Source organism: Ranitomeya imitator, chromosome 5 (assembly GCF_032444005.1).
Source record: "Ranitomeya imitator isolate aRanImi1 chromosome 5, aRanImi1.pri, whole genome shotgun sequence".
Lineage (NCBI taxonomy): Eukaryota > Metazoa > Chordata > Amphibia > Anura > Dendrobatidae > Ranitomeya > Ranitomeya imitator.
Genome location: NC_091286.1, coordinates 13,473,208 through 13,498,845, shown reverse-complemented (window position 1 = coordinate 13,498,845; position 25,638 = coordinate 13,473,208). Strand labels below are relative to the sequence as shown.

The 25,638-nt window shown below is 44.9% G+C and overlaps 1 protein-coding gene across 5 annotated transcripts in view; it reads right to left on the bottom strand.

Moving 5' to 3' along the window:
* Window positions 1-25,638, bottom strand: part of DAAM2 (dishevelled associated activator of morphogenesis 2) — a 249,283-nt gene that overhangs the window by 29,732 nt on the left and 193,913 nt on the right. For 4 of the 5 annotated variants that reach the window (XM_069768319.1, XM_069768318.1, XM_069768317.1 and 1 more), the window contains exons 15-17: window positions 19,796-19,903; window positions 13,880-13,909; window positions 12,959-13,065 (exon numbers count right to left, since the gene is read on the bottom strand). In XM_069768319.1, coding sequence (XP_069624420.1) covers window positions 12,959-13,065; window positions 13,880-13,909; window positions 19,796-19,903 — 245 coding nt within the window. The remainder of the gene's footprint in view (window positions 1-12,958; window positions 13,066-13,879; window positions 13,910-19,795; window positions 19,904-25,638) is intronic. The other variant, XM_069768322.1, reaches the window with a different exon arrangement.

Below are 25,638 nucleotides of genomic sequence, written 5' to 3'. Positions count from 1 at the left end.
ACTGTGCGGCACTGACATCACTGTGCGGCACTGACATCACTTTGTGGCACTTACATCACTGTGCGGCACTGACATCACTTTGTGGCACTGACATCACTGTGCGGCACTGACATCACTTTGTGGCACTGACATCACTGTGCGGCATTGACATCACTGTGCGGCCCTGACATCACTGTGCGGCACTGACATCACTGTGCGGCCCTGACATTACTGTGCGGCCCTGACATCACTGTGCGGCCTGTTGTGAATTCTGCTTTTGGGCTCCCTCCGGTGGTTGTAGGTGGTAATGCAGTTGTCTCTGGGCTGCAGTCCTGGACAGGTGTATCTGCTGATTGCGATTCTGACTGGGGTATTTAGGTTTGCAGGACTCATTAGTCCTTGCCAGTTGTCAATGTTTCTTGGGAAGTGTTGGATCTCTGTCTGGCTTCTCCTGCCTAGCTGCCAATTCAGCAAAGATAAGTGTCTGTTTCATTTTCTATGGCACACAAGCTGTGTGCTTGTTTTTTGATTGTATTCCTGCTCTGAGTTTAGTAGTCTCTGGAGTTGCAGATATACGTTCCACGTCTTTAGTTAGATGGAGGAATTTTTTGTATAATCTGCTGTGGATATTTTTGGAAGGGTTTTAATACTGACCGCACAGAACTCTGTCCTATCCTTTCCTATTTTAGCTAGAGTGGCCTCTTGTGCTAAATCCTGTTTCCTGCCTACGTGTGTCTTTCCTCTCCTACTCACAGCCAATATTTGTGGGGGGCTGCTTATCCTTTGGGGTTCTGCTCTGAGGCAAGATAGTATTCCTATTTCCATCTTTAGGGGTATTTAGTCCTCCGGCTGTGACGAGGTGTCTAGGTCTTGTTAGGTACACCCCACGGCTACTTCTAGTTGCGGTGTTAAGATCAGGATTTGCGGTCAGTATAGTTACCACCTACTCCAGTGAAAGTTTTCATGCTGCTCCAAGGTCACCTGATCATAACAGTACAACTGGCCCATAATGAGTTAAATGCATCTCAGAAGAAGGGAAAAAAAGGTCTTGAGCCATTTTTTTTCTTCAGTCTGTTTTATCTTCTCTTCCCTCTTTATCTCTGGGTGGCTGAGGAGCCTTGTGCAAGCATGAATGTTCAGGAATTAGCTTCTCGAGTAGACCAGCTTGCTGCTAGGGTACAGGGTATTTCTGATTATATTGTTCAAACTCCTGTTTTAGAGCCGAAGATTCCTACTCCTGATTTGATTTTTGGTGACAGGTCCAAATTTTTGAGTTTTAAAAACAACTGTAAACTATTTTTTGCTCTGAGACCTCGATCCTCTGGTGATTCCATTCAGCAGGTAAAAATCGTAATTTCCCTGCTGCGTGGCGACCCGCAGGATTGGGCGTTTTCCCTGGAATCTGGGAAACCAGCTTTGCTTAATGTGGACTCCTTTTTTCAGGCTTTAGGATTATTATATGATGAACCTAATTCTGTGGATCAAGCTGAGAAGACCTTGTTGGCCCTGTCTCAGGGTCAAGAGGCGGCAGAATTGTATTGTCAGAAATTCAGAAAATGGTCTGTGTTGACTAAATGGAATAATGATGCTTGGCGGCAATTTTCAGAAAGGGTCTTTCTGAATCCGTTAAAGATGTTATGGTGGGGTTTCCCACGCCTTCCGGTCTGAGTGATTCTATGTCTCTGGCCATTCAGATTGACCGGCGCTTGCGGGAGCGCAGAACTGTGCGCGCTGTGGCGTTGTTCTCAGAGCAGACTCCTGAGCCAATGCAGTGTGATAGGATTCTGTCTAGAACGGAACGACAAGGTTTCAGACGTCAGAATAGGTTGTGTTAGTATTGTGGCGATGCTTCTCATGTCATTTCAGTCTGCCCTAAGCGGACAAAGAGGATCGCTAGTTAATTTACCATCAGTACTGTACAACCTAAATTTCTGTTATCTGTGTCCTTGATCTGCTCATTGTCATCATTTTCTGTCATGGCGTTTGTGGATTCAGGCGCCGCCTTGAACTTAATGGATTTTGAGTTTGCCAGGCGTTGTGGTTTTCCCTTGCAGCCTTTGCAGAACCCTATTCCTTTAAGGGGCATTGATGCTACGCCCTTGGCTAAAAATAAGCCCCAGTTTTGGACACAGGAGACCATGCGCATGGCGCCAGCCCATCAGGAAGATTGTCGATTTCTGGTGTTGCATAATTTGCATGATGCTATCATGCTGAGTTTTCCGTGGTTGCAGGTACATAATCCTGTGTTGGACTGGAAATCTATGTCTGTGACTAGTTGGAGTTGTCAGGGGGTTCATAATGATGTTCCTTTGATGTCCATCTCCTCTTCTTCCTCTTCTGAAATTCCTAAGTTTTTGTCTGATTTTCAGGATGTATTCGATGAGCCCAAGTCCAGTTTCCTTCCACCGCACAGGGACTGCGATTGTGCTATTGACTTGATTCCAGGCTGTAAGTTTCTTAAGGGTCGACTTTTCAACCTGTCTGTGCCTGAACATACCGCCATGCGGAGCTATATTAAGGAGTCTTTGGAGAAAGGGCATATTCGGCCATCTTCTTCACCGTTGGGAGCGTGGTTCTTTTTTGTTGCTAAAAAAGATGGTTCCTTGAGACCCTGTATTGATTATCGCCTCTTGAATAAGATCACGGTCAAGTTTCAATACCCTTTACCTTTGCTTTCCGATTTGTTCGCTAGGATTAAGGGAGCTAGTTAGTTTACTAAGATTGACCTTCGGGGGGCATATAATCTTGTTCGTATTAAGCAGGGTGATGAATGGAAAACTGCGTTTAACACGCCCGAAGGCCATTTTGAATACCTTGTGATGCCATTTGGGCTCACTAATGCTCCATCTGTTTTTCAATCCTTCATGCATGATATCTTCCGGACTTATATTGATAAGTTCTTGATTGTATATTTGGACGATATTTTGATCTTTTCCGATGATTGGGAGTCTCATGTGGAACAGGTCAGGATGGTATTTCAGATCCTTCGTGACAATTCTTTGTTCGTGAAAGTGTCTATGTGTCTCTTTGGGGTGCAGAAGGTTTCTTTTTTGGGCTTTATTTTTTCTCCCTCGTCTATAGAGATGGATCCGGTTAAGGTTCAGGCCATTCATGATTGGATTCAGCCCACATCCGTGAAGAGCCTTCAGAAATTTTTGGGTTTTGCTAATTTTTATCGCCGTTTCATTGCTAATTTTTCCATCGTGGTTAAACCCTTGACCGATTTGACGAAGAAAGGCGCTGATGTGGCAAATTGGTCTTCTGCGGCTGTCTCTGCCTTTCAGGAGCTTAAACGTCGATTTACTTCTGCTCCGTTGTTGCGCCAACCGGATGTTTCTCTTCCGTTTCAGGTTGAGGTTGACGCTTCTGAGATTGGGGCAGGGGCCGTTTTGTCTCAGAGGGATCCTGTTGGTTCCTTAATGAAACCGTGTGCCTTCTTTTCCCGTAAGTTTTCGCCTGCTGAACGCAATTATGATGTCGGCAATCAGGAGTTGTTGGCTATGAAGTGGGCGTTTGAGGAGTGGCGACATTGGCTTGAGGGAGCTAAGCACCGTATTGTGGTCTTGACCGATGATAAGAATTTGATTTACCTCGAGTCTGTCAAACGGCTGAATCCTAGACAGGCTCGATGGTCCTTGTTTTTTTCCCGTTTTGATTTCGTGGTCTCGTACCTTCCGGGTTCTAAGAACATTAAGGCTGATGCCCTCTCTAGGAGTTTTTCGCCTGATTCTCCTGAGGTCTTACAAACGGTTGGTATTCTGAAAGAAGGGGTGGTCCTTTCTGCCATTTCCCCTGATTTACGACGGGTTCTTCAGGAATTTCAGGCTGACAAACCTGACCGCTGTCCTGTGGGGAAACTGTTTGTTCCTGACAGATGGACTAGTAGAGTGATTTCTGAGGTTCACTGTTCCGTGTTGGCCGGTCATCCTGGCATTTTTGGTACCAGAGACTTGGTTGGCAGGTCCTTTTGGTGGCCTTCTTTGTCGCGTGATGTGCGTTCTGTCCTGTGGGACTTGTGCGCAGGCCAAGCCTTGTTGCTCCTGTGCTAGTGGGTTGCTTTTGCCATTGCCGGTCCCTGAGAGGCACTGGACGCATATTTCTATGGAATTTATTTCCGATCTTCCGGTTTCCCAGAGGATGTCGGTTATCTGGGTTGTTTGTGACCGGTTCTCTAAGATGGTTCATTTGGTGCCTTTGCCTAAATTGCCTTCCTCTTCTGATTTGGTTCCGTTGTTTTTTCAGCATGTGGTCCGTTTGCATGGTATTCCGGAGAATATTGTGTCCGACAGAGGTTCCCAGTTTGTTTCTAGATTTTGGCGGGCCTTTTGTGCTAGGCTGGGCATTGATTTGTCTTTTTCTTCTGCGCTTCATCCTCAGACAAATGGTCAGACCGAGCGAACTAATCAGACTTTGGAAACTTATTTGAGATGCTTTGTGTCTGCTGATCAGGATGATTGGGTGGCTTTCTTGCCATTGGCCGAGTTTGCCCTTAATGATCGGGCTAGTTCGGCTACTTTGGTTTCGCCTTTCTTTTGTAATTTTGGTTTTCATCCTCGTTTTTCTTCTGGGCAGGTTGAGCCTTCTGACTGTCCTGGTGTGGATTCTGTGGTTGACAGGTTGCAGCAGATTTGGGCTCATGTGGTGGACAATTTGGTGTTGTCTCAAGAGGAGGCTCAACGTTTTGCTAACCGTCGTCGGTGTGTTGGTTCCCGGCTTCGGGTTGGGGATTTGGTCTGGTTGTCTTCCCGTCATGTTCCTATGAAGGTTTCTTCTCCTAAGTTTAAGCCTTGGTTTATTGGTCCTTATAGGATTTCTGAGATTATTAATCCGGTGTCTTTTCGACTGGCGCTTCCGGCCTCTTTTGCTATCCATAATGTCTTCCATAGATCTTTATTGCGGAAATATGTGGAGTCCGTTGTTCCCTCTGTTGATCCTCCGGCCCCTGTGTTGGTTGATGGGGAGTTGGAATATGTTGTTGAGAAGATTTTGGATTCCCGTTTTTCGAGGCGGAAGCTTCAGTACCTTGTCAAATGGAAGGGATATGGCCATGAGGATAATTATTGGGTTTTTGCCTCTGATGTCCATGCCACTGATTTGGTTCGTGCCTTTCATCTGGCTCATCCTGATCGGCCTGGGGGCTCTGGTGAGGGTTCGGTGACCCCTCAAGGGGGGGTACTGTTGTGAATTCTGCTTTTGGGCTCCCTCCGGTGGTTGTAGGTGGTAATGCAGTTGTCTCTGGGCTGCAGTCCTGGACAGGTGTATCTGCTGATTGCAATTCTGACTGGGGTATTTAGGTTTGCAGGACTCATTAGTCCTTTCCAGTTGTCAATGTTTCTTGGGAAGTGTTGGATCTCTGTCTGGCTTCTCCTGCTTAGCTGCCAATTCAGCAAAGATAAGTGTCTGTTTCTTTTTCTATGGCACACAAGCTGTGTGCTTGTTTTTTTATTGTATTCCTGCTCTGAGTTTAGTAGTCTCTGGAGTTGCAGATATACGTTCCACGTCTTTAATTAGATGGAGGAATTTTTTGTATAATCTGCTGTGGATATTTTTGGAAGGGTTTTAATACTGACCGCACAGAACTCGGTCCTATCCTTTGCTATTTTAGCTAGAGTGGCCTCTTGTGCTAAATCCTGTTTTCTGACTGTGTGTGTCTTTCCTCTCCTACTCACAGCCAATATTTGTGGGGGGCTGCCTATCCTTTGGGGTTCTGCTCTGAGGCAAGATAGTATTCCTATTTCCATCTTTAGGGGTATTTAGTCCTCCGGCTGTGACGAGGTGTCTAGGTCTTGTTAGGTACACCCCACGGCTACTTCTAGTTGCGGTGTTAAGATCAGGATTTGCAGTCAGTATAGTTACCACCTACTCCAGTGAAAGTTTTCATGCTGCTCCAAGGTCACCGGATCATAACAGCGGCCCTGACATCACTGTGCGGCACTGACATCACTGTGCGGCCCTGACATCACTGTGCGGCCCTGACATCACTGTGCGGCAGTGACATCACTGTGCGGCCCTGACATCACTGTGCGGCCATGACATCACTGTGCGGCACTGACATCACTGTGCGGCCCTGACATCACTGTGCGGCACTGACATCACTGTGCGGCACTGACGTCACTGTGCGGCACTGACGTCACTGTGCGGCAATGACTTCACTGTGCGACCCTGACATCACTGTGCGGCACTAACATCACTGAGCGGCGCCGCCTGCTGGACAGGGAATTACACAAGTCATAGAGCAGCTGAGAGCACATGGCGCAGCTCCCAGGACAGCAGGCATCATAAAGGGGAACTCAGTGGACAGGGGGCACTCAGGGGTCATTATTAGTTGTACAGGGGGCACTCAGGCGTCATTATTAGTTGTACAGGGGGCACTCAGGGGTCATTTTTAGTTATACAGGGGGCACTCAGGGGACATTATTAGTTATACAGGGGGCACTCAGGGGACATTATTAGTTGTAGAGGGGGCACTCAGGGGTCATTATTAGTTGTACAGGGGGCACTCAGGGGTCATTATTAGTTATACAGGGGGCACTCAGGGGTCATTATTAGTTATACAGGGGGCACTCAGGGGTCATTATTAGTTTTTCAGAGGGAACTCAGGGGACATTATTAGTTGTACAGGGGGCACTCAGGGGTCATTATTAGTTGTACAGGGGGCACTCAGGGGTCATTATTAGTTGTACAGGGGGCACTCAGGGGTCATTATTAGTTTTACAGAGGGAACTGTGAGAAACACTGAGAGAAACAGCTATGACAGTACAGTCAACAAAAGTGGCAGAAAGCTCCTGAACGTATGTAAAAGTTTAGGACTTCATATCCTTAATGGACGAAGCAAGGGTGACTCCGTAGGAAGGTATACACTAAACTCCCATGTAGGGAGGAGTGTAGTTGATTACGCCATTACAGACCTGAACCTGGCAGATGTCAGCGCCTTCATAGTCACCCCACAAACGCACCTGTCAGACCACAGCCAACTTCTTCTGTACATAAAATCTACAGAGAAACCATCCACTCAGAAGCCACAGCAGAGCGGCCTCTTCACCCGGCCTCCATCCTATAAATGGTCCAAAATGTCGGCACTAAGATATAAAGAAGCTTCCAGCAGACCTGAAATACAGCGGATGCTCCACCACTTCTACAACCTTGAGTACATGCCAAACCCAGAGGGAGTGAACCAAGCAGCAAAGGACCTCAACAATATATTCTACGCAATGGCCAGACTGTCTGACCTTAAAAAAGTCGACTACAAGAGACCAAAAGAAACACAGGTCAATGGCTGGTTTGACAGAAAATGTAAAGCTGTACGGAAGACCCTGAGAACAGCCTCCAACAAGAAACACAGAGACCCCAACCACCTGGGTCTGAGGGAAGCCTATGACTCCATACAAAAGCAGTACAAAACCATCCTCAGGAGGAAGAAGCAGAGTTACATCTCTACCAAGCTCAATCAACTCCAAGACGCCCTCCAAGACAACTCCTTCTGGGAACTATGGAACCACATTGGCACCAAAGACAAGAAAAACAACAACCATATCCAAAATGGCAACCTCTGGCTCCAATACTTCAGAGACCTCTATAATGACATTCCAAAGGAAGGACTAAGCCAAGAACAGGAAAACATAATGGCGAAACTAAAAGCAATGGAGGAAAAAATCAAAAACTTCCAAAACCCGGTGGATACACCTATAACACTACAGGAAGTAACCGAGAGACTCTCCTCCATAAGATGTAGAAAAGCCGGTGGCCTGGATGGAATCCTACCAGAAATGCTGAAGTACAGCCCACCAGAAATACAGGCTGCAATGGTTAAACTCTTCAATATTGTACTGAGTGCCGGCTACTTCCCTCGTACCTGGAACCAAGGCCTCATCACACCCATCCACAAGAGTGGGGACAGGTATGACCCAGCTAACTACAGAGGCATATGCGTCAGCAGCAACCTGGGAAAACTGTTCAACAGTATCCTGAACAAGAGGATCCTCACCTTCCTCACCGAGCACAACGTCCTCAACAAGAGCCAAGCAGGGTTCATGCCGAACCACCGCACCACTGACCACATCTATACTCTGCACAGCCTCATTCAGAGACACGTCTACAATACAAAGAATGGGAAGATATACGCCTGCTTTGTGGACTTTAAAAAGGCTTTTGATTCAGTGTGGCACCCGGGCTTATTCCTGAAACTGCTGGAGAGTGGAATAGGAGGAAAGACCTACGATGTCATCAAAAGCTCCTACACCGAGAGCAGCTGCAGCGTGAGTGTGAGCGGCAAAAGAACGGCTTTTTTCCAGCAGAGCCGCGGAGTAAGACAAGGCTGCAGCCTAAGCCCAACGCTCTTCAACATCTACATCAACGAGCTGGCTACCGCCCTGGAATCCTCCTCAGCACCAGGTCTCACCCTCCACGACGCCCAGGTGAAATTCCTGCTGTATGCAGATGACCTGCTGCTGCTGTCACCAACCGAGAAAGGCCTCCAGGACAACCTGAAAATCCTAGAGAAATTCAGCTCCACCTGGGCCCTACCGGTCAACCTAAAGAAAACCAACACCATGGTGTTCCAGAGGAGAAAGAGAAGATCAGACCAACACCCATCATTTATCCTCAACAACTGCGACCTCACAGGAACGGACAAATATACCTACCTGGGCCTAGAGATTCACCGGTCAGGGAACTTCAAACAAGCCATAGAGACCCTGAAAGACAAGGCCTGCAAAACCTTCTATGCCATCCGAAGGACACTCTACCATCTGAAGCCACCAGTGAGGGTCTGGCTAAAAATCTTCGACTCCATCATCGCCCCAATCCTCCTGTATGGCAGCGAAGTCTGGGGTCCTCACACCTACCCAGACTGGTCAAAGTGGGACTCCAGTCCAACAGAAATATTCCACCTGGAATTCTGCAAGCACCTTCTCCAGGTCCATCGGAGCACCTCCAACAGTGCTTGTCGGGCCGAGCTGGGCAGATTCCCTCTACACCTAACAGTTCTAAAGAGGGCGCTGTCATTCCAGGCTCACCTGCATAGGAGCAATCCAAGCTCCCATCACCATAAAGCCCTGATACATGAAGGTGAAACAGAAAAACCAGAACCCCCGGAACAGCCCAGCCAAACCCAACCGGAGCAGAACACCAATCACAACAACCTGACAAAAGCCGGAATTAGGAAGATGGCAGATGAAGGCCAGGAGAGGTATGTCAGTGACTGGAAGAATGATATCATCAGCTCACAGAAACTGACCATGTACCGGAGCCTACAGAGAGACTACAGACTGGCCCCATATCTGGAGAAACTCCCGGACCCCAGAGACCGCCAGATCCTGAGCCGATATAGACTCAGTGCCCACAGTCTGGCCATCGAATGTGGCCGACACAGGCAGAGCTACAAGCCCAGGGAGGAAAGACTGTGCCAACACTGTGATCAGGAGGCCATAGAGGACGAAACCCACTTCCTGCTACACTGCTCCAAATACTCAGCAGTGAGGGAGACTCACTTCAGGAGACTCTCACATCTCTTCCCAGACTTCATCACCATGAAGGAGGAAGAGAAAACCTATATCTTGCTGGGAGAAGAAGAGAGAGCGGTGGAGATAGCAGCGCGGTATGTGAGCGAATGCCATAGACTGCGAGAAAGAGAACTATGATGCCATGGACTATAGCCCCCAACCTGGACCTGCCCCATCCACCTCCCCTATGCCATGGACTATAGCCCCCACCCTGGATCTGCCCCATCCATCTCCCCTATGCCATGGACTATAGCCCCCAACCTGAACCTGCCCCATCCATCTCCCCTATGCCATGGACTATAGCCCCCACCCTGGATCTGCCCCATCCACCTCCCCCCACAGCTCCTACCCAACATCCCCTCAGTCCCTATCCCTATTGCCTCTATACACTTGCTTTGGCAAAACTGATGTGTATTTGGTCCTGCCAATAAAGCTTCTTTGAATCTTGAATCTTGAACTCAGGGGACATTATTAGTTATACAGAAGGCACTCAGGGGTCATTATTTGTTGTACAGGGGGCAGTCAGGGGTCATTATTAGTTGTACAGGGGACACTCAGGGGTCATTATTAGTTGTACAGGGGGCACTCAGGGGTCATTATTAGTTGTACAGGGGGCACTCAGGGGTCATTATTAGTTGTACAGAGGGCACTCAGGGGTCATTATTAGTTTTACAGGGAGCACTCAGGTAACATTATTAGTTATACAGGGGGCACTCCGGAGACATTATTAGTTATACAGGGGGCACTTTGGGGACATTATTAGTTATACAGGGGGCACTCAGGGGTCATTATTAGTTATACAGGGGGCACTTTGGGGACATTATTAGTTATACAGGGGGCACTCAGGGGTCATTATTAGTTATACAGGGGGCACTTTGGGGACATTATTAGTTATACAGGGGGCACTCAGGGGACATTATTAGTTATACAGAGGGCACTCAGGGGACATTATTAGTTATACAGAGGGCACTCAGGGGACATTATTAGTTATACAGGGGGCACTCAGGGGTCATTAGTAGTTTTACAGAGGGCACTCAGGGGACATTATTAGTTTTACAGGGGGCACTCAGGGGACATTATTAGTTATATAGGGGGCACTCAGGGGACATTAATTGTACAGGAGGCACTTCGGGGACATTATAAGTTGTACAGAGGCGAGCCGCGTTGGAGAGTCCCGCTGCCCTGGCCGCCATTTTAACCGAATCAACTGAAGCGTCCGACAGGAAGGCAGCTACCTCCTTAATTATTGGTAGAGCATTCAGAATTATATCTCTGGAAGCGCCTTCTTTAAGCTGGGACTCCAACTGATCTAGCCAGACCATTAAGGATCTAGCCATACAGGTTGCAGCTACTGCTGGTCTCAGAGATCCGGCCGCCATTTCCCAGGAACCCTTAAGGAAGGTGTCTGCCTTCCTATCAAGAGGATCCTTAAGGGTCCCATGTCCTCAAATGGTAGTGAGGCTTTCTTTGATGCTTTCGCCACTGCAGCATCTAATTTAGGGGCCTTGTCCCAGGTATCAACAGCTGGATCGTCAAAGGGGTATCTGCGCTTCAATGCTGGTGGTAACGAGCCTTTCTTTTCAGGCTTTTTCCACTCCCGGAGAATTAGTTCCTGAATCTTGTCGTTCAACGGAAAAGACCTACGTTTTCTTTGATCTAATCCGCTGAACATCATCTCGTTTGGAAGGTTGCACTTTAGGCTCTTCTATGCCCATCGTACCTCTGACTGATTTTACTAGTTTGTCTAGCCGGTCCAGAGGCAGACAGAATCGTCCAGAGTCTTCTTCTGATGAATTCATCTGTAGGATCCTGTCCCTATAGGAAACCAACTGATACATGGGAGAGGTGCCCCCTTTTTGTATCTGAAGGTTTCCTGTTCCTGAAGGGCGGATCCCCTCTCTCGTGGTGCTGTCATGGGAGTCCGAATAAATTAGGTATTACACTGATCCCATTACAGTCAATGACCTGCTGGGTCCTCCAGATCCGGAGGTGATCCAGGTGCTCCCTGTATCCGCTCCCCACGATAACGAATACAACACCCCCCTATAACATCAGAAATCCCCAATACAATACCAACTAATGAGCCATATTACTACTGGGATCAAAACCATTCCCGAGGCTGGAACATTGCACGGCCTCACTTGGATGTAGCATCACCTGAGGTCTTCAATACCTTTCTACATCCGGGTTATGTTGATATAAAGGATGATACATTGTTGCAGTTACCAAGTTGTATTCGATGTGGGCAGGAATCGTATGATAAGGGCAGAGATCATAGGAAGGGGAAGGATTGAGTGATGAGGGCAGGGATTGTGTGATGGAGGCAGGGATCGTGTGATGGAGGCAGGGATAATGTGATTAGGGCAGGGATCGTGTGATGGAGGCAGGAATCGTGTGATGGAGGCAGGGATCATGTGATGGAGGCAGGGATCATGAGATGGGGCAGAGATTATGTGATGAAGGAAGGGATCGTGTGATGGAGGCAGGGATCATGTGATTAGGGCAGGGATCGTGTGATGGAGGAAGGGATCGTGTAATGGAGGAAGGGATCGTGTGATGGAGGCAGGGAACTTGTGATGGAGGCAGGGATCTTGTGAGGCAGGGATCGTGTGATGGAGGCAGAAATCATGTGATGGAGGCAGGGATCATGTGATGGAGGCAGGGATCATGTGATTAGGGCAGGGATCGTGTGATGGAAGCAGGGATCGTGTGATGGCGGCAGGGATCATGTGATGGAAGCAGAGATCATGTGATGAGGGCAGGGATCATGCTATGGGGCAGAGATCATGTGATAAGGGCAAGGATTGAGTGATGAGGGCATGGATTGTGTGATGAAGGAAAAGATCATGTGATAATGGCAGGTATTGTGTGATGGGGCAGGGATCTTGTGATGGGGCAGGGATCGTGTGATGGGGCAGGGATCGTGTGATGGGGCAGGGATCGTGTGATGGGGCAGGGATTGTGTGATAAGGGCAGGGATCTTGTGATGGGGCAGGGATCGTGTGATGGGGCAGGGATCGTGTGATGGGGCAGGGATCGTGTGATGGGGCAGGGATCGCGTGATAAGGGCAGGGATCGTGTGATAAGGGCAGGGATCGTGTGATAAGGGCAGGGATTGTGTGATGGGGCAGGGATCGTGTGATGGGGCAGGGATCGTGTGATGGGGCAGGGATCGCGTGATAACAGCAGGGATCGTGTGATAAGGGCAGGGATCGTGTGATAAGGGCAGGGATTGTGTGATGGGGCAGGGATCGTGTGATGGGGCAGGGATCGTGTGATAAGGGCAGGGATCTTGTGATGGGGCAGGGATCGTGTGATGGGGCAGGGATCGTGTGATGGGGCAGGGATCGCGTGATAAGGGCAGGGATCGTGTGATAAGGGCAGGGATCGTGTGATAAGGGCAGGGATCGTGTGATGGAGGAAGGGATCATGTGATAAGGGCAGGGATCGTGTGATGGGGCAGGGATCGTACAACTTACTTCGAGAGCAGGATGACACAGTTCTGAGCCCTGCGCCCGTCGATCACTGACAGCTCCTTCACTTTGCGGGTAGACAGGTACAGATCCTCCATAGAATCTACTTCTTTCTGTGAGGACAAACATTGAAAAATGTAAAATCTGGAAACAGGAATAAGAAATATAGGTGGTGATTTATGATCCCCCTTCTGATCGCTTTCTATTTTTACTCTCTCATTATCGGGAGGGATCAGCAGCTGTAAATCTATTGGGGGTAAAATAATTCAAACAGCAAATGGGCTGGTTACGAAGTATCAATCAAAATGGATCTGCATTGGGCATACACTATATAACGTCTTTATTGTTCTGTATAGCCCCTTCCTCTGATCTGCTCTTCACACTGGATCCCTAGTAAGGCGACCGCAGCAGTCAGCAATTAAAGGGCTCCGTCAGAAACAAAGTTTAGTAGGAATTTCTATATCCTTATGGAGGTTGTGGTCCCAGATCCTCACAGCCCCATACAAGTGAATGTAGCTGAGCCGCAGGACCAGGCACAGCTACATTTATTCTATTCAATAAATAAAAACATTTAAAGGGATACACCTATTTTAGATAGTGATGACACATTATTAGGACCTGACGTCTGGCACTGTAGCCAATCCTAAGATTTAATGGCTGCAGCTTCTTCCATGTTTCCCTGTATAGCAGCATCCGGCCATCCACAGAGCAGGGACATAGCTCCTAACCGAGAAGCCAAATGCTACTGTGCAGAGAAAAGACGGAAAAAAACAGCAAATAGTTCATAGTAAGGGATCTGCCCCCATACTAGACATTAAGGAAAAGCAAAAGGAGCTAAGAAAGCAGCCAAACTATGACCGGAGGTAATATCACAACGAATGATGACAGGAGATCGCATACAAAAGCAAATCCGGAGACGCCACTCACCTGTTTCAGAGAAGTGTTAGTTAGCAGGTCCTAGACAGCCAGCACAGGTAAGAGAGAAGGAGACGCCACAGATTAGAAATACAGGGTACCATCATTATGCAAAAAGCAGCTGCAGTTCCCAAATCCCGGGAGATCGCTGAGATCCTACACAAAATCTGCAAGTATTGTATGTAAACATGACATATTTACAAATAATGTCATACTGTCATACATTGTTCTGTTCTGTGATACATCGTACTGTCCTGTGATACATCGTACTGTCCTGTTATACACTGTACTGTCCTGTTATATATTGTACTGTCCTGTGATACACTGTACTGTTCTGTGATACATCGTACTGTCCTGTGATACATTGGACTGTCCTGTTATACACTGTACTGTCCTGTGATACATTGGACTGTCCTGTTATACACTGTACTGTCCTGTTATATATTGTACTGTCCTGTGATACACTGTACTGTTCTGTGATACATCGTACTGTCCTGTGATACATTGGACTGTCCTGTGATACATTGTACTGTCCTGTGATACATTATACTGTCCTGTTATACACTGTACTGTTCTGTGATACATCGTACTGTCCTGTGATACACTGTACTGTTCTGCGATACATTGTACTGTCGTGTGATACATTGTACTGTCCTGTGATACATTGTACTGTTCTGTGATACATTGGACTGTCCTGTGATACATTGGACTGTCCTGTTATACATCGTACTGTCCTGTGATACACTGTACTGTCCTGTTATACACTGTACTGTCCTGTTATACATTGTACTGTCCTGTGATACATTGTACTGTCCTGTTATACATTGTACTGTTCTGTGATACATTGGACTGTCCTGTGATACATCGCACTGTCCTGTGATACATCATACTGTCCTGTGATACATTGGACTGTCCTGTTATACACTGTACTGTTCTGTTATACACTGTACTGTCCTGTGATACATTGTACTGTCCTGTGATACATTGGACTGTCCTGTTATACACTGTACTGTTCTGTGATACACTGTACTGTCCTGTGATACATTGTACTGTCCTGTGATACACTGTACTGTTCTGTTATACACTGTACTGTCCTGTGATACATTGCACTGTCCTGTGATACATTGTACTGTCCTGTTATACACTGTACTGTTCTGTGATACACTGTACTGTCCTGTGATACATTGTACTGTCCTGTGATACATTGGACTGTCCTGTTATACACTGTACTGTTCTGTTATACACTGTACTGTCCTGTGATACATTGTACTGTCCTGTTATACACTGTACTGTTCTGTGATACATCGTACTGTCCTGTGATACATCGTACTGTCCTGTGATACATTATCCTGTTCTGTGATACATCACACTTGTCATGATAATGTAAAAATGTCATATTGCGAGTTTAGTTTCAGTAGGTTACATGGCTTCCAGACACACTGCAGTTTCGATCCCCCTTTCTCCCACTCTGCATTTGCTCATACAACAAACAAAGCCCTATGGCAGATACTCTGTGCAACTTGATACCAATGTGTGAGCAGTTTATGGCTTGTAAAGGCAGAAGACCAATCCCATAAAGCCACTCGTTCCCCCTTCCCTTACCAACCCAAGGAATGTCTTTGTTTGGTGACTCAAAAACGTAAATAGTAGAACGAGGAGTGCATGTCATTACTCAGCCCACTCAGTGATGTCACAACCGGAGGGCATATCTTTACCCCTGCTGAGTTGGGAGTGAGTGTTGGTCCAGGAAGTGAGCTAGCAACAGCTTTTCAAAGCTGTCCTTATGCATCTTGATGTCTCTCCTGAGCACATGGGCGACCAAGAGATGAAATGATCTGAACGACCTGTAAGTGTTCTATTCAATGTTAATCCTTTTCTATTTGTAATTGCAATATACATATGATTTTGTCTTCTTTATAATATCTTTTATACTTTGTAAACACTGCCTAACTTTTTGTGGAGTAAAATATACAATTTACTAGCTTGTCTCTCTTGCTCTATAAATGAACAGTCGTTTCCTCTGAAGTGAATTACACTACTGATTTGAGTTGGCTCTGGACCCGTTAATCCTTAGGATATCAGAGCTGGTGGCAGCGACTTTGTTCTCTGCGATTGGGAAGGCTATGTAGAGACGGCGACATTGATTATTGTTCCCGCCTGCGTGGGAGTAGTTATAACGCCCTCGATGCAGCGTGCCCAATAGCCAGTACATAGCAGGCAGCCTTTTTGGCGACTTATTACCCTAGGTGAAGTACCTAGTCTGACCTGAGGGTAAGGGGGCGTCAGAGAGCTGCAAGTTCCAAACCAGAACTGGGAAGTGGGATATAGATAAATCCCCTTCAGAAGGAACCAGAGGCAACCAAACAACCCCGATTCATGACAAATTGGTGTGAATAGTAGGGACGGTAAAGGTATCCTCGCTGGGATCCCTGACATATTGTGGGGATCCGTGACCTATTGTTGTCAGCACGGTGGGATCCATGACAGCACTGTTCTGTGATACATTGTACTGTCCTGTGATACATTGTGCTGTTCTGTGATACATTGTACTGTCTTGTGATACATTGTACTGTCCTGTGATACATTGCACTGTCCTGTGATACATTGTTCTTTTCTGTGACACATTGTACTGTCCTGTGACACATTGTACTGTCCTGTGATACATCGTACTGTTCTATGATACATCGTACTGCCCTGTGATACATTGGACTGTCCTGTTATACATTGTTATTTTTTGTGATACATTGTACTGTCCTGTGCCCCCTGAGGAAGGTTTCAATCCAAAACGTGCATCAGGGTCAGCTGTGGACGGCGCGGTGGCTGGTGTGCGCATCACGGTATGTTCTTAGCCATGCTTTTCCCTGTGTTATGTTTGTTTTGCTACATATAGATTGTCACTCTGATATTCAACTATGGGAATATATCTGCTATTGGCTGAGCTGCGTACCAGCCTTAGTATAGCTACTTATGATGGCATTTTTCTTTTATATACATGATTTATGCGCTGTCCACTGCTTTAATTGGGCACTTTCGTGCCGCATTGCTGCATGTTCTCCTATGTTCCCCCTGAATCTGTTTAACATTTTATCATAATAAAGTATTTTTTGATATCGTGGACTAAAAAAACTGCTGTCGGTGCTTTTCATGTCTTCTTTTTGAATTTTGCAGTTTGTCCTGCAACTGTCCATATTAATATTGGGGTTACCCTTGGGCCTTAATGTTGTGCCCCTATTTCTTGCCATCTATTCCCCGACTATATATGATGTAATTATCGTTGTATTTGCCTGTGATACATTGTACTGTCCTGTGATACATTGTACTGTCCTGTGATACATTGTACTGTCCTGTGATAAATTGTACTGTCTTGTGATACACTGTTCTTTTCTGTGATACACTGTACTGTCCTGTGATACATTGTATTGTCCTGTGATACACTGTTCTGTCATGTGATACATTGTTCTTTTCTGTGATACATTGTACTGTCCTGTGATACATTGTATTGTCCTGTGATACACTGTTCTGTCATGTGATACATTGTTCTTTTCTGTGATACACTCTACTGTCCTGTTATACACTATACTGTCCTGTGATACACTGTTCTTTTCTGTGATACACTGTACTGTCCTGTGATACATTGTATTGTCCTGTGATACACTGTTCTGTCATGTGATACATTGTTCTTTTCTGTGATACATTGTACTGTCCTGTGATACATTGTATTGTCCTGTGATACACTGTTCTGTCATGTGATACATTGTTCTTTTCTGTGATACACTCTACTGTCCTGTTATACACTATACTGTCCTGTGATACACTGTTCTTTTCTGTGATACACTCTACTGTCCTGTGAAACATTGTACGGTTCTGTGATACATAGTTATGTCCTGTGATACATCATATTGTCCTCTGATACATTGGACTTTTCTGTGATACACTGTTCTATTCTGTGATACATTGTACTGTCCTGTGATACATCATACTGTCCTGTGATACATTGTACTGTCCTGAGATACATTGTATTTTCCTGTGAGACATTGTACTGTCCTGTGATACATTGTACTGTCCTGTGATACATTGTACTGTCCTGTGATACGTTGTACTGTCCTGTGATACGTTGTACTGTCCTGTGATACGTTGTACTGTCCTGTGATACGTTGTACTGTCCTGAGATACATTGTATTTTCCTGTGATACACTGTACTGTCCTGTGAGACATTGTACTGTCCTGTGATACATTGTACTGTTCTGTGATACATTGTACTTTCCTATGATACGTCGTACTGTCCTGTGATTATTCAATTTTTAAGGAATACAAGCAAAGCAATCTGGAGCCATTTTTAAGGAAATTAAAGTATCATGTCCGAATATTACTCTGAGAGCAGAAGACAGGAGGAAAAAGGTAACATTCAGTTTCTCAGTTTGGAGCAGCCAATTTTAAGCAAAGGTCTATTGCCAGCATTATTTTTATAGTAAGAAGGATTAATTCTAGAAAAAGGGATTAGGCAAATGAAATACAAGCAGCCGCAGGAAGGTTCTAGGTCTCATCATGAAGCAACAATCACATTCCTAAAAACTTTCTTCCACAGGTTTTCCTCTGCAGTTACAGGCATCATTTTACTTGCTAAATCCACAAATATAAAGGGGGAACTTTCCAGCACTTTGACAACTCGCTCTGCATATTTGTGCTGCAGGCAAAGCTGTCAATCAAAGAGCTGGGCCGTGCTTACAGCCGTCACTCACTATGTGCCAAGCAATGACTGTAGCTGCTGCGGTCACCCCTATGACTGAAAGCCGGAGGCTCCATGGAGGACTAAAGTTAACTTCCCCCACGTAGTCGGGCTTACATTGTATTGTAACGCTATTAATCTGCAGATTAACTCAATATCTAGGTTAATAGCATTTGGGGACATGACAGTTTCCTTTTATAAAGGATCATTTACCAGTTTGATCACAGTAAAACTAGTCACATTGTGGTGGAATAGCGGCGGCACAGTGGCGTAAAATGTAGCTTTTATTTTTATTTCTCCTTTTCATAGCTAGAAATGTTTAGGTTATTTATTATAAGCCCTACAAGCATATTATCAAACATTTGTCTCTGGGGGTGTGCACTTATCCCCCTGCATGAAGATGACCAATCAAAAGCAAAAAGCATCATGCAAGGGAAAAAAAATAACACCCCCCACAATAGCTTAGAACAGGTTTCTCAGTGTGAGACATGTAATGACAGACAGTCTGATGTCCTCGCAGATCTCACTGCCCAGCTGTGTGTGATTACAAGCGCCAAGAACAGAGAAGTGTCAATACCATCACTTCTTCAGCATTTATCTCACAGCAGTCAGTGTGGGGGGACATAGTAAAGAGAACAGCTGAGATCAGCTTCGTCTCATTACAAACACACTTTGCAGCCGCAGCTCTACGGTAAAAAGTATTCTTAGCTCTGAAGTATCAACATCCACACTGACTGATGTGAGATCGAAGGTGTTTGTAATCACATCCATCTCTGCTTTGCTCCCAACGCTCTGTAATCACACACAACTCTGCCGAGACTTCAGTGAGGAGAGAAGACTGTCTGTTGTTACATGTCTCACAATGAGAAATCTGTTCTTAGTCATGGTTGAGGTGTGCTCTTTATTCTCTTGTATGTTGCTGCCTGCTGATCATTGGTCAACTTCATACAGGGGAAGAAGAACACGCCCCCAGAGAAGAATGTCTGCTAACAGCCTCTGGGACTTGTCATGAATTATAACCTAAACTTTACAAGCAAAAATCTCCACAACTGAGAGGAGAAGTTACAAAATAACAGCTACATTGTAGTCAGCTCAGCAGCAGTTATTACACGACAGATTGAAATGGTCAAACTGGTGAAAAATCCTCATTAAAGGGAAAACATCATTTTCTGTACCACTCCCACATGAATCGTGTGACCTACCTGGTGCCTCTGATAAGCTGAGAACATTCTTTCAAATTCTTCCAGATCCAAAGTTTTAAAGGCTCGAATGTCGTCAATATCATTCCAGACTGTTCCACTGATTTTGTCCTAAACAGGCAAAAAATAAATATACAGGATTACAAAGAAACACAAAATCATAAGTAGAGGACCATAACCATAAAATATGATCCCAAATATAGATGAAAGAGAAATATATTCACAGAAAGCGATAATTGAAAGTTATTGCTACATGGCATTAAATATTTGAAAGAAGATATTTAAACCACTACTATAATACTGCCCCTATGTACGAGAATATAACTACTATAATACTGCCCCTGTGTACAAGAATATAACTACTATAATACTGCCTCCTATGTACAAGAATATAACTACTATAATACTGCTCCTATGTACAAGAATATAACTACTATAATACTGCCCCTATATACAAGAATATAACTGCTATAATACTGCTCCTATGTACAGGAATATAACTACTATAATACTGCCTCCTATGTACGAGAATATAACTACTATAATACTGCTCCTATGTACAAGAATATAACCACTATAATACTGCTCCTATGTACAAGAATATAACTACTATAATACTGCCCCTATGTACAAGAATATAACTACTATAATACTGCCCCTATGTACAAGAATATAACTACTATAATACTGCCCCTATGTACAGGAATATAACTACTATAATACTGCTCCTATGTACGAGAATATAACTACTATAATACTGCTCCTATGTACAAGAATATAACTACTATAATACTGCCCCTATGTACGAGAATATAACTACTATAATACTGCCCCTATATACAAGAATATAACTACTATAATACTGCTCCTATATACAAGAATATAACTACTATAATACTGCTCCTATGTACAAGAATAAAACTACTATAATACTGCTCCTATGTACAAGAATATAACCACTATAATACTGCTCCTATGTACAAGAATATAACTACTATAATACTGCCCCTATGTACAAGAATATAACTACTATAATACTGCTCCTATATACAAGAATATAACTACTATAATACTGCTCCTATATACAAGAATAAAACTACTATAATACTGCCCCTATATACAAGAATATAACTACTATAATACTGCTCCTATGTACAAGAATAAAACTACTATAATACTGCTCTTATGTACAAGACTATAACTACTATAATACTGCCCCTATGTACAAGAATATAACTACTATAATACTGCTCCTATGTACAAGAATATAACTACTATAATACTGCCCCTATGTACAAGAATATAACTACTATAATACTGCTCCTATGTACAAGAATATAACTACTATAATACTGCTCCTATGTACAAGAATATAACTACTATAATACTGCCCCTATGTACAAGAATATAACTACTATAATACTGCTCTTATGTACAAGACTATAACTACTATAATACTGCCCCTATGTACAAGAATATAACTACTATAATACTGCTCCTATGTACAAGAATATAACTACTATAATACTGCTCCTATGTACAAGAATATAACTACTATAATACTGCTCCTATGTACAAGAATATAACTACTATAATACTGCTCCTATATACAAGAATATAACTACTATAATACTGCCCCTATGTACAAGAATATAACTACTATAATACTGCCCCTATGTACAAGAATATAACTACTATAATACTGCCCCTATGTACAAGAATATAACTACTATAATGCTGCTCCCTATGTACAAGAATATAACTACTATAATACTGCTCCTATGTACAAGAATATAACTACTATAATACTGCCCCTATGTACAAGAATATAACTACTATAATACTGCTCCTATGTACAAGAATATAACTACTATAATACTGCTCCTATGTACAAGAATATAACTACTATAATACTGCTCCTATGTACAAGAATATAACTACTATAATACTGCTCCTATATACAAGAATATAACTACTATAATACTGCCCCTATGTACAAGAATATAACTACTATAATACTGCTCCTATGTACAAGAATATAACTACTATAATACTGCCCCTATGTACAAGAATATAACTACTATAATACTGCCCCTATGTACAAGAATATAACTACTATAATGCTGCTCCCTATGTACAAGAATATAACTACTATAATACTGCTCCTATGTACAAGAATATAACTACTATAATACTGCCCCTATGTACAAGAATATAACTACTATAATACTGCCCCTATGTACAAGAATATAACTACTATAATACTGCTCCTATGTACAAGAATATAACTACTATAATACTGCTCCTATATACAAGAATATAACTACTATAATACTGCCCCTATGTACAAGAATATAACTACTATAATACTGCCCCTATGTACAGTTATGTAGCCATTTCTCTGGGTCTTTATTATGTAGCAGCTGCTTTATCTTCTTGTACGGCACTTTGTCCTGGTGGAGTAGAAGGTGTCAGAATTTGTGAAGAAGCCAAAACTTGTCCCGAAGTTCCAGCCTATTAATCTGTGCTGAGGGTCCATGAAGCCGTAGTTTATATATTTCCCCTTCTTACATTCTTGTTGATTTTGGAGATACTGAGCTAAAATTTGCTTTCTTTGGGTTCAACAACTGAAAAATCATCTACAAATAAATTGCAAGGTTTTTTTTCTATTCATTTCCTTTAACACGTCCTTTTTCTGAACGTGCACTACTATTAATGATATCTGATTCTGGCAGAGCTGAGGGACAGTGTGGTACTATTACAGGTCACCAACCTTTCCTTGCATATTGTGCAGCACTTTTAGGCTATGTGCACATGTTGCGGTTTGGCCTCTGTGGATTCGCAGCGGTTTTCCATGCGGTGTACAGCACCATGTTAACATATGGAAAACGAAGCCCGCAGTGTCCATGGTGCGAAAAATTCTGTGCAGAAATGCTGCATTGTATTTTCCACAGCATGGCAATTCTTTGTGCGGATTCCGCAGCGGTTTACACCTGCTCCACAATAGAATCCGCAGGTATTAAACCACAAGTGGAATCCGCATAAAATCTGCAGGAATTCCTATGTAAATCCACGGTAAATCCGCAGATAAAATGCAGTGTGTTTTACCTGCAGGTTTTTCAAAAACGGTGTGGAAAAATCCGCACTGGAATTCGCAACGTGTGCACATAGCCTTATCCTTTCAAGTTAGTACTATATTGTGATTCCTCATGTGGCCACTAGAGGGCGATTCTAACCCTAACAGCCAGTAAAGATGTCCAGCTGGACAGGAATGTTATGTGCTGTCAGCTCTGCGTTATCAGCTCCTGAACAATCAGCTCTGCGCCGTCAGCCCTGCACGGTCTGCTCTGCGTCGTGAGCTCTGCGCCGTCTGCTCTGAACCATCCGCTCTGCACCGTCTGCTTTGCGCTGTCTGCTCTGCAAGATCTGCTCTGAGTCATCTGCCCTGCGCCGTCTGCTCTGCACCATCTGCTTTGCATCGTCTGCTCTGCACCATCTGCCCTGCGCCGTCTGCTCTGCACCATCTGCTTTGCGTCGTCTGCTCTGCACCGTCTGCTCAGAGCAGTCTGCTCTGCGCTATGAGCTCTGCGCCTTCGGTTCTGCGCCGTCAGCTCTGTGAAGTGAGCTCTGCACCATCTGCGCCGCCTGCTCTGCACTATGAGCTCTGCGCCTTCGGTTCTGTGCCGTGAGCTTTGCGCCGTCAGCTCTGCACCATCTGTTCTGCGCCATGAGCTCTGGGCCTTCTGTTCTGCTCCGTCAGCTCTGCACCGTCTGCTCTGCACTGTCTGCTCTGCGCCGTCAGCTCTGCATTTCTCGAGTCTTATTTCTAATCCTGCAGAAATGCTATTTACAATATAGATACTTGTCGTTAAATGAGAGCACATTCCTGCTGAATTCCTCTTGTCCCCGGCTGCTCATCTCAAATACTTCACATGGGGCCCAGCGGGAGCAATCATCTGGACGGCCGGGATGTAACAGACAGTTGTTGAAGCCAGAGACAGTCACTTTGCTGTCAGGGATAAAACAATGACCGAGACGCGGATTTGGGGTTCATGGAAGAAGAGGAATCTGGAAGCGTTACTGTCCAGAAATGAATTGGACCCAGAAATGATACATTGTAACAATCTATGAGGACAGAACAAGAATTTGTGCTGCTCAGTGTTAAGATTGTAAACAATAGTAACAAATATAGATCATTCTCCTCATTTACATAGAAATGCCCATTCACTGACAACAAGCAGAGATCCTGAAAATACTGAACTACAACATGGAATTGATTGTACAATGTAATCGATCTTTATTCTTAAATAGTGAAAATTGCTTTCACATATTTCTACCGTGATCTCAGCCTGAAGAAATTTCAGGGAGTAATTTCATTATACAGTGATAAGCTTCTATCTGCAGCCACCACTAGGGGGAGCTCCCTGTATACAGAGATACATGATAAGATCCTGTCTGCAGCCACCACTAGGGGGAGCTCCCTGTATACAGAGATACATGATAAGATCCTGTCTGCAGCCACCACTAGGGGGAGCTCCCTGTATACAGAGATACATGATAAGATCCTGTCTGCAGCCACCACTAGGGGGAGCTCCCTGTATACAGAGATACATGATAAGATTATGTCTGCAGCCACCACTAGGGGGAGCTCCCTGTATACAGAGATACAAGATAAGATCCTGTCTGCAGCCACCACTAGGGGTAGCTCCCTGTATACAGAGATACATGATAAGATTATGTCTGCAGCCACCACTAGGGGGAGCTCCCTGTATACAGAGATACAAGATAAGATCCTGTCTGCAGTCACCACTAGGGGGAGCTCCCTGTATAGAGAGATACATGATAAGATCCTGTCTGCAGCCACCACTAGGGGGAGCTCCCTGTATACAGAGATACATAAGATCCTGTCTGCAGTCACCACTAGGGGGAGCTCCCTGTATACAGAGATACATGATAAGATCCTGTCTGCAGCCACCACTAGGGGGAGCTCCCTGTATACAGAGATACATAAGATCCTGTCTGCAGTCACCACTAGGGGGAGCTCCCTGTATACAGAGATACATGATAAGATCCTGTCTGCAGCCACCACTAGGGGGAGCTCCCTGTATACAGAGACACATGATAAGATCCTGTCTGCAGTCACCACTAGGGGGAGCTCCCTGTATACAGAGATACATGATAAGATCCTGTCTGCAGCCACCACTAGGGGGAGCTCCCTGTATATAGAGATAGATGATAAGATCCTGTCTGCAGCCACCACTAGGGGGAGCTCCCTGTATACAGGGATACATGATAAGATCCTGTCTGCAGTCACCACTAGGGGAGCTCCCTGTATATAGAGATAGATGATAAGATCCTGTCTGCAGTCACCACTAGGGGAGCTCCCTGTGTACAGAGATACATGATAAGATCCTGTCTGCAGCCGCCACTAGGGGGAGCTCCCTGTATACAGAGATACATGATAAGATCCTGTCTGCAGCCACCACTAGGGGAGCTCCCTGTATACAGAGATACATGATAAGATCCTGTCTGCAGCCGCCACTAGGGGGAGCTCCCTGTATACAGAGATACATGATAAGATCCTGTCTGCAGCCACCACTAGGGGGAGCTCCCTGTATATAGAGATAGATGATAAGATCCTGTCTGCAGCCACCACTAGGGGGAGCTCCCTGTATACAGGGATACATGATAAGATCCTGTCTGCAGTCACCACTAGGGGAGCTCCCTGTATATAGAGATAGATGATAAGATCCTGTCTGCAGTCACCACTAGGGGAGCTCCCTGTGTACAGAGATACATGATAAGATCCTGTCTGCAGCCGCCACTAGGGGGAGCTCCCTGTATAC